The sequence below is a fragment of the Athene cunicularia genome (assembly GCF_003259725.1).
Source record: "Athene cunicularia isolate RWA chromosome 27 unlocalized genomic scaffold, athCun1 chr27_part1, whole genome shotgun sequence".
Lineage (NCBI taxonomy): Eukaryota > Metazoa > Chordata > Aves > Strigiformes > Strigidae > Athene > Athene cunicularia.
Window position 1 is genome coordinate 2,778,598 of NW_020799138.1, and position 14,406 is coordinate 2,793,003.

The window sequence follows — 14,406 nt, forward strand, 5'->3', positions numbered from 1 at the left end:
TACCACGCTGACAACAGCATTTGGGCCCTTTCAAAGTAGCATAGGTTTCGCAGTCGCAGACAGCTGCTGCCTGCAGTCACACCCAGCTGAAGAAGTTCAGTACGAATCTCCTCGGGGGAGGCTCCAACCTGCCTTCCTCACCACCAAGCAGAGGCAAAGCTTCTCTTGATCCTAAAACTCTGTCACTGCACTTTTGAAGTGACACGTAAGAGGATCTTAGCTGTGAAGTAGAGAGTTGTATGTTATTAATCAGAGCGCAAATGAAATGCAACATGGTGGTCCTTGATCCTCGTAAACCTAAGAGCATATCGTGAACCAATCCTGTCTGCACGCGCTTTCTTTCCCCATCAGCTGCATGAGAATCAAGAGCGCCTTGTTAAACCAAGCCCATAGCTGGCAGGGCTTCCCAACAAAGGTGTAACGAATACCTCCCTGCTTTGTTTATGCATTACATGATGGCCTGGTTATGCACCTGAATGACAGCACCTTCCTGGGCAGCAGGACTACGAGTACTTTAAAAGGCCCTACCAAGTTCTGATAGATCCCTAACGCTACAGGAAAGACAAAATTCCTCAGGGAGATGCTGCTCTATAGCCAAGATCAGGAGGGCCAGAACAGGACAAATACTTCCAAGTCTGTCCTTGACCAGATACCGATTCTGGAATGCCACCATGCCAGAAAAACTCAAAGGTCAGCTCTTATCTAGGCATGATGTAAACACATCTTTGTTTCTTTTGCATGCTTCTACTTGAATCCCAGAGGCAGTCAGCGACACGGCCACTTGCTGCAAGCAAGCTACAAGACACATGGCTAGTGGCATAACTCTCACTAAAGATCTAGAAGCAAGCAAGCAGTTTCTTGGGGGAAGGCAGTGGCACCCAGCAGCAATACAGAGCCAAGGGATCCCAACTGAAGGATGAGACAGAAGTTTTTATACTCATTAAGATATTCCATCTCACTACCAAAATTAATCAGGGTAAAAGTCTTCCTTCTAATAAGTAAATTTAGCAAGCTGCAAAATCCAGCCATACTTGAGCAACCCTGCAAAAAGCCCTCGCTGTTCTGTGCTCACACAAAAGTGAAACAATGGTTCTGTGCAATCAGCTGGCCCAAGGCAGCTTCCCAGTGGAAAAGTCAGTCCTCCCCTTCCCGTCTCTTAGCACTGCTTTGAAAAGAATGATATTTAGAAGTACTCAGATGCTAGTACCAACTCTTAAGGCTGACTTCAGGAGTTTCGCTAACAAGCACAAATGTGCATTCAGCCCCAACTGCAGTAATGCCAGAGCTAGTGAGACCCAATGTCAAAGCACTCATGCCAACAGGACAGTCAATGTTGGGAAGACTAATTACTAAATACCCACAGGCATAAACTTTAAACGAGGTTTGGTGGGCCTGGCCTAGATGCCAGTATGAATACACACCAGCTTCTAAACCTACAGACAATAGAAGGATCGTTCTCTTTATTAGCTTTAAAATCTCTGGCTTTTTAAGAGTACTCAGGAGGTTGGGGAATGTAAAGGCATGACTAACACAAAGGGCAGAAAAGTCAGCAAAGAATTTCACGCATCATGTCTCTGAATACCGCACTTCCTCTTGGGATTATGATGAGTGGCAAAGAAATTTCACTTTGCTAGACAACACGTGAATCTATGAAACCCACAATATGGGAAATCTAATATTACTTTGGACAGAATTTTAATCAAACGTCTCCTCTAATAACTATGACAATACTTATAAATGCAATTCTACTGTTAATCCCAACAGTAAGTTTGTGAACATTATAAAACAGGAATAAAGTTATTAAACTCTCTTTTCTAACACCACAAGAACGCCTTTATGTCCCACCAGCAGGGATCACATGCTCAGTTACTAGCTTTGCACTGAGGGAAAGCCGAACTCATGCCATGTTTAAGACTTCACATACAGAACTACATCCTATGCTAACATCCCAAAACATGATGTGACATTTAGCTGGAATTTTATATTCAAGAGCTGTGACATATGTTTATCAGCACTCATCCATATGAGCGTGGTTTTGGAGGATGCTGAAGTTACCAAGCACACACACTGTTCACGCTCACCTACCTAGTTCAGTAAAATCTGTGTCATGCAGCACTCGACCAGCCATTAACATTACTTTGGACAACAGGTATCAGAATACAATCAGTTATTTCTCCACTGAAATCTGAACAAACCCAGAATAGCACAGGAACACGAAAGTCCTGGCAACTATTTCCAGCCTTGATCGGAAAGTCCCCTGCATTCCAAGCAGGACCCCTGTGACTGCCACAGGGAGCTTTTTGTCAACCATAGCTATACTTTCCAGACTAAAGTTTAAGTTCAATAGGTCCCTCAAGGTGAAATAAATCATATACTGATGCAAGCAAGATTTTACACAGACTAGACACAGTATACAGCCTTTTAAGAGATTTGCGCAGAATACTGCGATATGCAATCCTCGGGAAAGTTCTTGATTCTGGAAGAAAAATTTCCCTTCTTCCTTGACCTGTCTCGAGACCTTTCGCCTTGACAAGAACCTTCCTCCTCCACGCACAAATTGACACCTAATACTTATGCAAACAGTATCCAGTTAATAACATAATTATGAGGCTGTTGTCATCATTTAACGCAACTCAGACAAGAAAAAAAATTCCCAACAGTAATTTCCCAGATTCAAAAAGAGAACACACTCACTTTACACTTCCAGTGGCACTTGGACCAAATCTTGTCAGAGGTTTTTTTCCAAGCAGTTCGTTTAACAAAAAAAAGTTAATTCCCCAGTCACAAGTATGCTGTCAGCTACAAAGATTCAGACTGGCCTTACTTTACATAACTGGTTTACAACAAAGATTCCTGCTGTAAGACGACATACATTTCATTTCAGGGGGCAGGTCCAACACATCCCGGAGAGACTGTTCATAGTATTTCGGGTCTGTAGCTGCAGTATGCTTGCATCACTCCAGCCAGCCAGTATTTCCAGCACTTGCTGCTCCACAGGAACACCAATGACTACCATACGCATGAAGAATTTTATCCTCAACATTGCATGTGCTGCCTGAACTAGGAAGTGTGCTGCAAGTCACACCACACTAGTTTTAACAATTACTTTTTTGATCTAAGCCCATCAAAAAGAAGTGTTTCTACAAAAAACAGATTTTCCATCTGCCATCCTTCACCTCGCTCTTCCCCCAGCCAGAGATAAGCAAAGCATGACTGCTACTTACAGCGGTACGTGGGGTTGTTCCAGGTCTGCTTTGGTCAGTTCCTCTTCTTCAACATCAGACTCTCCTCCCGAGCTGCTGTCAGTGACATCCGAGTCAAACGCTTGTTCGCTGGATCTCAAGTTGGCCATACCACTGGCCGTGAATCTCTCCAGTTCTTCTGATATTGAATCACTCTTCAAGAAGCTGCTTAGGCCTTCTGAAGTAACTGTCTCACTCGCAGCTTTCCTCAAGGCTGCTTCTGCTTTTCTGGTCAACATCAGCTGGCTCCGATGCCTCAGGGGATCCAAAGTTGGAAGCTTGCTCAGAGTTTTCTCCAAGAAGCCACCCAACTGCTGCTGGATGTGTCTCTCCACCTGCTTTGCCTGCACCACCTGCAAGCGTTTCTGCAGCCTGCGGGCACGGTTCTCAATGTCTGCCTGCCGTCGCAGCAATGCCCTCGTCCTCATCTCGGAGTCAAGAGCACTGTGGTGACCAGCCAGCAGAGGAGGTTTCTGCTCCTCCAACTTACTGCTCCCAAAGTCAGAGTGACTAGCAACACCGGGCAACCTAGTCTCTCCACTGCCACTCTCAAGCACCCGCTGTTGCTCTGTGGAATTAAGGGAAGATTTGTTTGCAGTGCTATTATTGCTAAATGGAGTCGTGTGCTCTGCATCAAGGCTTCTATGTGGAAGAGTGCAATTGGTCAACCCGGTCTTCAAGTCCCCCAATTCAGAACCTCCTGCATTATAGTCAACACCCTGAAGGGCAGCAGAAGGAGGAGCACGCTTCCCACCATTCAGAGAACTAGAGTTTTCATGATCTGAATTGGTACTTTTGGCCAATTTCTTGGCCAAGCCATTTACAGGCGCTTGTGGGAGAGGTGGCTGGCTATTAGTACTCATTGTTTTTAGATTCTCCAAAGTGAATTCCAACACCGGTTGCCTCCCCAACAGATCACTTGTTTTCAAGAAGGACTGAGATAAGAGAGAGTGAGATTTAAGGACTGTCTGCTTCTTGAAGACTCCTTGCAGCTTCAGAGGCTCTTTTGAAGAAACAGATGTTACATCCGAGCAGAGATAAGAGGTCACTAGCGGCTGCAGCTTGCCCAGCTCTTCCTTCGTAGGGTTGTTTCGGAAATCTAAACTGGGATCCTCCGGAGCAATGGCTTTCCTTTTGGTGCCGTTGGCAGCCAGGAGGATGTTGTTGGCGTTGCCGTTGCTCTCGGCACTGCCAGGTGACAAGGTGGAGGACGGGGGAGCCAGCTTGAATCGGATGTGGTGAGCTTCAGCTGCTGCATCAGTGAGAGCGGGCGCCATCGCAGCCATTCAGCACAGAGAGACGGGAAGTCCAGCCTCTCCCGGTGCCGAGGCCAGCTCCACTGCCTCCCACTGCCTCTCCCAAGGGCAGCCTACAAAAGGTAAGGAAAAAGACAAAATTAAGCATTGCACTTATAGAAAATTAAACAAACAAGACTGACAACAGCACTGAGACGTATTGACTCCATGCGCTTGGAGAAGCCACATGAGCTCCACGTTCAGCAGCATCCTCCCTCTGCGACCACCAGCCCTGTGCTCAGCAGATCCAGCTGGGCACCAGGCAGCTAAAAACAAAAGTAGCAACATGCAAGATGGTCCTTGGGATGTCCCAGAGTTGGTGCCTGTCTGTAATCACTGTTCTCATCTTTCAGGTAATCCAGCGAGCATGCCAGCACCCTTCCAGGCCTTCACAAAAGGTCTGGCCCTGGTTACAGCTGTTCCTCAATGCCAGCAGCTCACCAACTTCAGCTTTGAAATCCTTGAGCTATGCCTATAAAACAGTTTTCACAGCTTCTACTGCCAGCTCAGGCGCCTTAAAAATGACAAATTAGAACTATAACATGTAACAGAGAGAGGGCTTGAGGGGAACAAATCTCCATATGCTTCAACTCCCAGTGGCTAAAGAAACCCCCCACCCCACACCCACTGGGCAATCCCATTGCTTCCCTGAAAGCCTTGGATTTGAAGAAAGTCATTTCCCTGGTGTATATGAAACCTACTTTCCCAGAAGCACATTTCCGAATAAGCCAGGTGATTTCCAGTGTTAACTATTCCTATTTCTCTTTCAAGAACATGGATAAAGATTAACACCCCCCCAGCCACACCATGACAGAGCAGTTCTACACTCTGTAATAGCAAGCCATGGCTTAACTCACCTAGATCTAACAAGTTAAGAGAAATAACCAAAGACCTTTCATTCATGTAGACTGCAACCATTTCCCACCCACCTACCTTCAAGTTTCTGGTCATTTACCTTCTTTACCACTAAAAGTGTCAGTGGTTTTTAATGCCTTTTTTTTTCAACTGCATTCATATAACCCACAGCAGAGGCTCTGCTAACAGTGCAACCGTTACTTTATTTTCTTTTTGCTGCAAAATTTATCTAGCACCTTCATAAGCTATTTCAATGTCAATTTAATAATAAAAAATTGCCCTGATCTCTTGCCTGATATGCCAATCCTCTAATTTCACATAAATTTGCATAAGCTTGCTGTAGCTGTTCATTAACACACCCCAATGACCAAATTAATATACCACTTTACAGGAAAAGCAAGGACTATCTGAAGTTTGAATATGTTAAATGAGCAAAATTTAACAGCCAGTTTTGTTTCCAGTCTCAATTCAGATGCACCCCAGTTGCTCCCCATTGTCAGACCAGATGCTTCACCGTTACAGGGACCACAGACAAACATTAGGGCTGAAAAATACGAAGTATAAAAGCCTGAATTTTTGTGAAAAGGCAGAGATGAGCTAGAGAAACAAACTCACGCCTCCACAGAGAGAAGGCCCACAGGACAAGCTCAAAGTTAGTTGCTCTGTTTGGCTTCCAATGAATGTGTACATCGGCCAGGTCTACAACTCAGCAAGGCTGTAGGTGGTCTAACAAACTTTCTCTCCAAAACCAGTTAGGTGACACAGAGGAAGACGACAGGGAAGAAAGGATACACTCACAGAGGAACCGATTAAAAAAAATTTAAAATTTAAGATATAGTAACAGAAATACAGAGACCTTAAAGATGGCTTTGGACTTCAGAAGTCCCCTGTTAACAGAACTTAGCGTTTTCTGTGATCAACTACACCTTGTCCTCACTGAAAAACGATACTGCATGCCTAAAAATTTACTGCTCATTGAAAATGGCTTTTAGACACCATTTGGGTCCATAAATAAAGACTGAACACGACTATTCAAGGGGAGAAGAAAAAAAAATTAAAAAGGAACTTGCGGGGAACTTTCCACTTGTAGCTAAGACGCCCTTGGGAGAGGAGGGAGGAAAACTGTCAGAATAAAGGATTTCCCCCCCTCCAGCCTCCTACCAAGACTTTCATTACAGAGACACGTACACTTGGAGTGACTATTCCTAACAGGCACTCTCAGTTCTGCAGAAACACACTGGTCCGTCTTCCAGAGGAAGAGTGTGGATCGCTGCTCTCCACCACAATTACCACCACAGCACTGCAAGATATCGAGAGCAGCTTAGGAAATACCCATACTGCAAAAAAAAGCAGAAAAACCTGCACTTGGTGCTGAATGCTGTGATTCTTTATGAATGTATTTGCACTATACTGCAGTCATTTAGGAGTTTACCTAGGCTGAGGAGTATTTTAGAGCAAATCTGTAGGTTATCAACTTCAGTTACATTAACAGAAGTAGAAAAGGGAAGCAAAACTTCTATACTGATTTTTCCTCCAGGTTAGCAAACTCACTTTAAAAAGAAAATCCTCCTAAGCTACTGCAACTCTCCTTGGCTTCACTCTCAGATGGGTGGACAGCATTTAAAATACTTGGGAAGCCTGGAAAGCCTCCCTTAAGAATCAGGCTTTGTTCTAGTAGCTTAAAGATGACCTCCAAAAGTTATTGGGAATATTTTTTTTTAAAAAAGATTATTTAAGTCCTTATAAACTATCCGCATGCATAACAGCATTGGTTTTTCTAACACTGAGTTAGATGTCTACTTGTATAAACAACACTTGGAAAAAACATTAAGAGACATTTGTAACCATGTCCCCTGTCCCGTCCCCCCCCTGTTTTTCAGTTTTGGTTGTTATTTAAGCCATCCTACACTTATCAGTAATTTCTTCCTAACAGGGAACTGTAGGGAAGAGGGTGGTGTAAGGCATCTCTCCGAGACGGCCATAGGAAGGAGGAATAAAGAAAAGGTCCTTCGCACGGATAGTCTGAGGAACTTTCACAGCTTTCTGAGAATTCTGACAGTAATACCAAGAATTATCCTGAATCTTTTGTCTGCCTCTGAGACTGAAACCATGCTGGCAAGTTCTACCCAAACTGCTATCACCCATCAATATTAGTAGATTGATGGAGGCACCCATGGGTCCCTTTATACAGTGTCTCTCCACCAAGGGTCTATGGGTCCCAGCACTTGAGTAGACACGCGTGTGACCAAGGAGCTTCTCCTCCTGCAGAAGTCCTGCTGGTAGACAAGTCTCAGAGTACCTGCATTACTGCTCCTGTTCCTCCACCTCAGAATGTCTGGTGCAGTACAAGCCTTCAACAGACATGGCACAACACCTTGTGCTGGACTTCACCTGGGAAGATCCAAAAGGAGATTCTTCTGGAAAGGCCAACATGGCCCTTAATGTTAAGAAAACATTCAAAATCCACAAGCACGTTCTTGATTTTCACTTTAAAACTAGAGCACTGCCCGAGCAGCTAGCGTTAATTAACAGAGGAAAGATGAAAGACTCTAGTAAGCAGGTAGAAACAGGGTAACTGTAATTTGCCCATCTTCCCTCGCTTCCCGAGGAGTGCACGCAAGGCCACCGAGGGAAGTAAGTCACCGGGCCTACGCAGGTGGCTTCACCCACAATTCCACGTCAACTACACGAACATGCAAACTCTTACCACTTTTTACACACGGAGCAGAGAAAAGAGCGGGAATAAGGTCGAGGCTACTATGGGATGTTAGAAGAGGCACGAGGGACAGCCCCAGTCACACTATACCCTGGAGCAGCTATCGGGTCACAACACCCCTGAAAATAATCCTTCAGCATGCTGACTTATTTAAGACCGTCTGCTTTTAAAACCCAATTTTACAGCCAGACCTTGAAAGGAGAACTGAGTTTCCAAGCACATGATTTTGTGCAACACCTCAGAAAATAAGCCCAAAATGAATACAGGAAGTTTTTTGCTCTCTGAAATCTCTGACGAGAGTTTCAGGGGGGAGAAACTCAGCACCTGTGCTACCAGTGAGGTTCATGAGAAGATCACAGCAGCTCCAACTCCTGGACACAAGAGGTATCAATAGCCTCTCCTTTGCCCACCCATCTAAACACTCACTCCAGTTTCTCTCCTGAAGGGCTCTCCATGCCCTCCCACCAGCAGTTCTCCTACAGATACGAGTCCCCATGGCCACCCTTCTCAAGCCACAGTGCCCTGCACCCACCCGGCCACATTACCTCTGCTTTCAATCCCTCCCAGCACTGCTTGGTGACACGCACATTTACCTTGTGTATTTATACTCCCTGAATTACAGTTTAAACCCTGGACGTTCTATCCAAAATTCCTGCACATGCTGTCTGGTTTCATCACGTGCCAAACCACACTGGGACTACTCCTTATAGCTGCTGCAAGGCCTCCTTACTTCCTCATATCTCCTACTACGAGGCAGTCACCCAGATGCACCTGGGCACATTCCCCTTTTCCTGTAACTTGCACAAGAAATGAAGACAGAAGAGGTTATAGGTGGTCATGCAGAGACTTAAGTTCAACACACATGTAAAGGACAAATAACCTGTGCTAGATGCAAGCCTCCCCACAACTGACTACATCACCACCCACAAACTCTCCAACCTCCAAAGCTCTGTCCTACCCAACACACAGGTCTTGCAGAGGATACAGACATGTTGCATTAGAAACAATAAAGGCAAAACTACCCTGAAGGAAGTGAATATTATACCAATTCCTACTTCCCCTCTCCTCCCTCACTATGAATCAAGAGTGCAGCCAACTCCTGAATTCATGTGGTTACAAATACCTTTTAGAAAAAAAAAAAAAAAAGAAAACCTCAACTCAACTTGCTAGAATAAAATCCCTACACATTTCATTTGGCAACTGAAATACATCATCTATGCTTCTAACCTCAGCAGTCAGAGCAGGTACTCAATATACAATCTAACACCCTGAGCCCTAGAAGTATTTTCCACATCAAAAATGTACATCTACCAAAAGCCATACCTGTTATGCATAACAGATCCTCTACATGCCTTTTGTTATCACCTTTCAACATTTTATAGTTTTAAGACAGATGTTTACCAATTTAGAAAGATATTTACATGAGAAGTAACTCTCAAAGCTTTAATTAAGGAAATGTGACAGGCAAGTACAGGATGATAAACTTATTGATAAGCCAGCTATCACGTGCAGTTTGGCAGACTGTACGCATATAGTGACCTACATTTGGGAAAGAGGCTTTTTTTCTTTAGTATTAATGAAAAAAGGTGAGAAACATACATAACAACCACAGATTTTTACAATATATACAGAAGTACCTTCCACATACATTAACACTACAGACTCGCACCTAATCTCTCAGGGAAAAAAATAAGAATTTTGATATTCAGAACATCACAGGGAATTGTACTTATGCACTGGAACAAATAAGAAAGATATTACCAAGCTCTACTTTTATAGCCTTTGTTTCCAACCAGAAGCCCTCAAGACTAAAATAAAAGCTGCTGTTCCCACTTGCTGGTCTGCACAAGTGGCAGCAGCTTTTGGTCAACTCTAGAAACAGCAGTGTGAGGCCTCCTCCTTCAAAAGCTATTCTCTCTTATGCTTGTGAATTCTCACTGGATGCAAGTAAAACAAATCAGTTGCATAATGTGAGGTAGAGAAGGTTTTATCATTATGATGTCAGAAAAGAACAAAAGCCACAAAGCAAGATTAACTGTCCTTCCCCAACCAAAAGTCAGCAAATTTGAATAATTACAAGCAAGAATGCCTTCACCTGGAAAACTAAGTGGCTGGAGATAAAAAAAAAAATACCCACTGCTCTTAAGTCAGTCTTCAGAACAAAGTTGCTGTTTACAGTTGAATAAAAAGAAATGTGGCTTTAAAAACAGTAATAGGACACTTGCACAAAGGAGCAGTCTGACAGAGACCAAAAAAAACCCCAACCAACTTTAGTTGTGAAATCCAGGTCTCCCCTCATCCAGTATCAGAGAAATTTTGTTTTTCTTTCGCATAATCTGGGCAAGTTGCCCAGGAAATATGAAAACCTGAACTCAGGACTCAGGGAGCAAGTTAAACAAAAAACAGAATTGCCTTTTAATTTTAAAGACACATTTTCATTCACTAGGTGTGGTCATACCAACCTTTGCTCAAAAGCACATGGTTGTTACCAAAATTTTTAAACTCCCCTGACCCATCAATGTCACCACCTTAACACTTCCTATTTTAAAACAAGGCATAGACTGTCACTAGAAAAATTCTATCAGAGCGCCTTGCTTTAACTGGCCATGTCCTCAAGATGAAATAACAGAACAGAGAGGAACAGAATTAAGTATCTCCAATCACTAGATCCCTGCCCAAACTGGTAGAGTCGTCTCCAGCTGAGTTTAAATACATTATTTTGAATGGAGTTCATAACACAGTTCTCCAGGACACGTATGCTCAGCTAACTGAAGATCTCAGCTTTTATTGCTCCTCGGATCTCAGAGGAGAGCGAACAATCCACAAAGACTGCCATGGCAGCAACTAAAAAACAAGATGACATGAACTCCAGAGCAGAGATAGTCATTTAATAGGTGGTGATGTTCAATCACACATTGCAGGTTCCTTTTTATGGGTCGTAATTACAGCATGAACTCGGTTTGCTGTTTCTCATTTAGTGCAAGGCAACTTCCCAGTAACCTTTCCCATCATATCCTCTGTCGCTGCAGACCTCAACAGGAAGTTACAAAGATTTCAGAGAGGACTCCTAACATTTGATAGAGCTGAAAATGAGAAATCTTTAAGGTCCATCTTCTGCTAACATCTCTGAGGTGTGAAGCAGCTCCCGATACAGAAGTATCTATTTCAATTAAACTTTTTTGAAACAGCCAAGTTTTTTAACACACTTGTCTTTCCACCAAATCTGCAAAAAATAAGTTTGCAGCAGATTAACTAAGGAACAGATGAAGATGGGGCCTGTTCAGGCTGACAGCTACTCCCATTTCCTCTCTTCAGATGAGATTTTGTTATCCCTTTTCCTCATTTTATTAAACAAACAGCACAGTTTCATCACTAAATTCAGATACTGCGCTGTCAAAACCCTGCTCTCCAGAATTAAGTTTTCACAGCTATTAGCATATCCCATTTCACTGTTTCTCTCCTTCTCTAAACTGCGTTATACTTTGGCAGTCATCTGCTAACAGCAGTTCATGGCAGGGGGGAAATACATCCTTATTCTCTAACTTTCTTTGAAACCTGAACAGGACCTTATCCAAACTATCCTCTTCCAAAAAACAGGGGTCTGAACTCAGGCCGAAGAGGACACGTGCAGGGTTTAATAGAATTATGTTTACTCAAGTCCTGCATCACCAGGACTCTTGCTGATTTGAGTATGACAACTCCTTGCCCAGCTGAGAAAAAACAGAAAGCCTTTATTTCAATTTAAACGATTTGTTACAGAAAACCGCATCCTTGAAGATTTAGCTAAATGGCTATTTACAGGGGAGGATTCTCAAACCAAGAGGCATGCTGAAGTCTTTGCTGCTTTTCATTCCAGATAGACATTGTATTCCTGGAAGCTATGAGCAGGGACATGGTATTTATAAAATGCAGCAACGGAAGTGGCGCTTCTCAGATCACCTGCCATTCTGACTGCCCAAGTGCTAAGAAGCTCTTTTTAATGAAAGAATAAACACTTTGAAGAGAGACATGGGTGCAGAACTAACTTACTATTTGGTCTGATCAGTATGTGATCCACCTGAGACACTTCCACTAAATTAAATTACCATTTAGACACACGTTGACCCACCCATTTCCCATACAGACCAGTAAAAAACAACATCATGCAAAATCAGGTGTTGTTAAATGGGGATGGGCAGAGATACCGCTGACCTACTGTCAAAAAATAGTTCCAGAAAAATATGAATTTTCCAGAAAAGGAAAACTGCATGGGGGTGAGGGAAGGCCCATAAATTAAAATACAAACTACTTGCCCTTTCTCCCCCCTCCCCAAGCTATACCCTTTCCCCTCCCTTGGTAGGGCCTACGAAGTCCTCAGGCCTTATCTTTACTTTGTTATACATTAAGTCTTATCCTCCCTGGAAAAGTCTTTTGAGGTTCCTAAGGACACGCACCACTCACTACCGGAGCAGAAAAAAGGGTGGAGTGCTGAAACTCCAGAGACAAGTCTTTGTTCAGAGGGTTCATTAGATAATGGCAGTTGCGTTCACAAAAACACAGTTATAAACAGGGCAAAAGGAAGTGACTTTGGTCAAAGAACTGCTCAGTTTTCACCCAACTTGCGTGATGTCAGAATTTCACCAGCTCTCCAGTTACCGGATGATCTCTGAGAACAAATGAGACTCAAATACAGCATATTAAAAAAAAAAAAAAAAAAAAGGGGGGGAGAAAAAAAAAAGCATAAGAGAAACACACAGCCACATCTGCCTGGTCATCTGCTGCTTTATCACCTCTGAAGAGGCAAGACAAGTCATCCTCATTGCTAAATCATTACAAATCAGCTATAACAGTACCACAACCAAGTTCCACAATTAACTGCTCCTGCAGCATATCAATCCATTAAGCCCTACACAGCTGTGCTACCTTGGCAGTGTGGCTACAAAAAAAAAAAATAAAACAACAAAAAAAAAACCAACCATCCCTCCCGCGCCAAAAAACATGCCGCCCATATCTTGTCTCCGACAGTGGCCAACAGCGGACACCTCGGGAAGGAAAAAGCAAGCTCCCCGGGATCCTGGTCCCATCAACAGATCAGGGGTTTCCCCAGCTTCGCCTTTACAATTCCCTAGGCCAGCTCTGCTTCATCTCCCCCTTTGCTGATTTAAAAGGCTGATGACTTCTCAATTAAGGAAATAATATAATCAGATTGAACAGCGTTGCTACCCGCACCATTCCCAGAATGAAAATTCAAGAGGACTAACGCTAAAGCAGGGGAAGAGCGTCAGAGGTTCCTCCATGAAAACAAAGGCTATAAAAAGGACAAATATGGTTTTAAAGAGAAAACGCTTATATACAAACAGATCCCCGGATTCATAACTACGGCAGAGGTTTAGTCACACACATAACACCTTAACTGCCCCCCCCAAGTGTTTTATATCCCTGTCGTCAGCGGGACCGTACCACAGCTGAAGTACTCTCCTACTTTCCTACCTCCGAGAAACGGGCTTCTACCTCACCTTATTTTTAGAGGCACAAATCACACTGTACACAACACATGACATGATGTAACCGCGAACACAGACATGGCCCAAACCAGTTCAAAATATAATGGTCAGTCAAAACAAATAAAAAAACCTGCAGTTCCTCCCATATCCTGACCGGTTTCATGGAAAACTACAGTTTGTCATTCAAGTGCATTTTACATAACAGGCAATATAATCTATATAGTGCCTGCGTTTTGATCCACCTGTACACAAATTTAATGAGCCGAGAGATGACATCTCGCTTTGTAAGGAGGGTCTGCTTTTTTTACAGAAAATAAGGCCAGTTTCCATATATTTCGATTTGCCCGATGTATTTTTCCTTTTACATGACCCCCATTTATACCCAAAAGGATGGAAATTTCTCTGTAATCAAGCACTGGAAGATGCTAATCCCGTGATGGAAGTAAACACACGTACCGATCACGGAAAGCATTTCAGGATAGCCGTGCTCTTCTAGCTTGTTTTGAGAAAAATAATTCTGGATCGGCAGGGCCGGCTCGAAAAAAAATAAAATAAAAAAACAAGCAGCCGGAAAGTAAATACAGGAAAATGGCTTAGCAGCTCAAACCCACATGAAAAATTACGCTATTGTATACCCCGAGAGAAGGGGAAAGCGCACCGTGACCCATCCACGGCTCCTGCACGCAGACACCGGTGACAGCGCCGGGAGCCCACCGGGATTACCGGAGACCGCTACGTTAATATTTTCCAGGCAGATTCGGGGACGGAGGAGCTGCTCCCCTCCACGCGTTTTGCAAGATTGAGGTTATGCCTGT

The 14,406-nt window shown here is 43.6% G+C and overlaps 1 protein-coding gene across 1 annotated transcript in view; it reads right to left on the reverse strand.

Moving 5' to 3' along the window:
• KANSL1 (KAT8 regulatory NSL complex subunit 1) overlaps window positions 1-14,406 on the reverse strand; it is a gene marked incomplete at its 3' end in the record, with an annotated part of 98,832 nt that overhangs the window by 73,352 nt on the left and 11,074 nt on the right. Inside the window, exons 2-3 of the mRNA XM_026864613.1 lie at window positions 10,699-10,702; window positions 3,225-4,611 (exon numbers count right to left, since the gene is read on the reverse strand). Of these exons, the coding sequence (XP_026720414.1) occupies window positions 3,225-4,528 (1,304 nt within the window). The remainder of the gene's footprint in view (window positions 1-3,224; window positions 4,612-10,698; window positions 10,703-14,406) is intronic.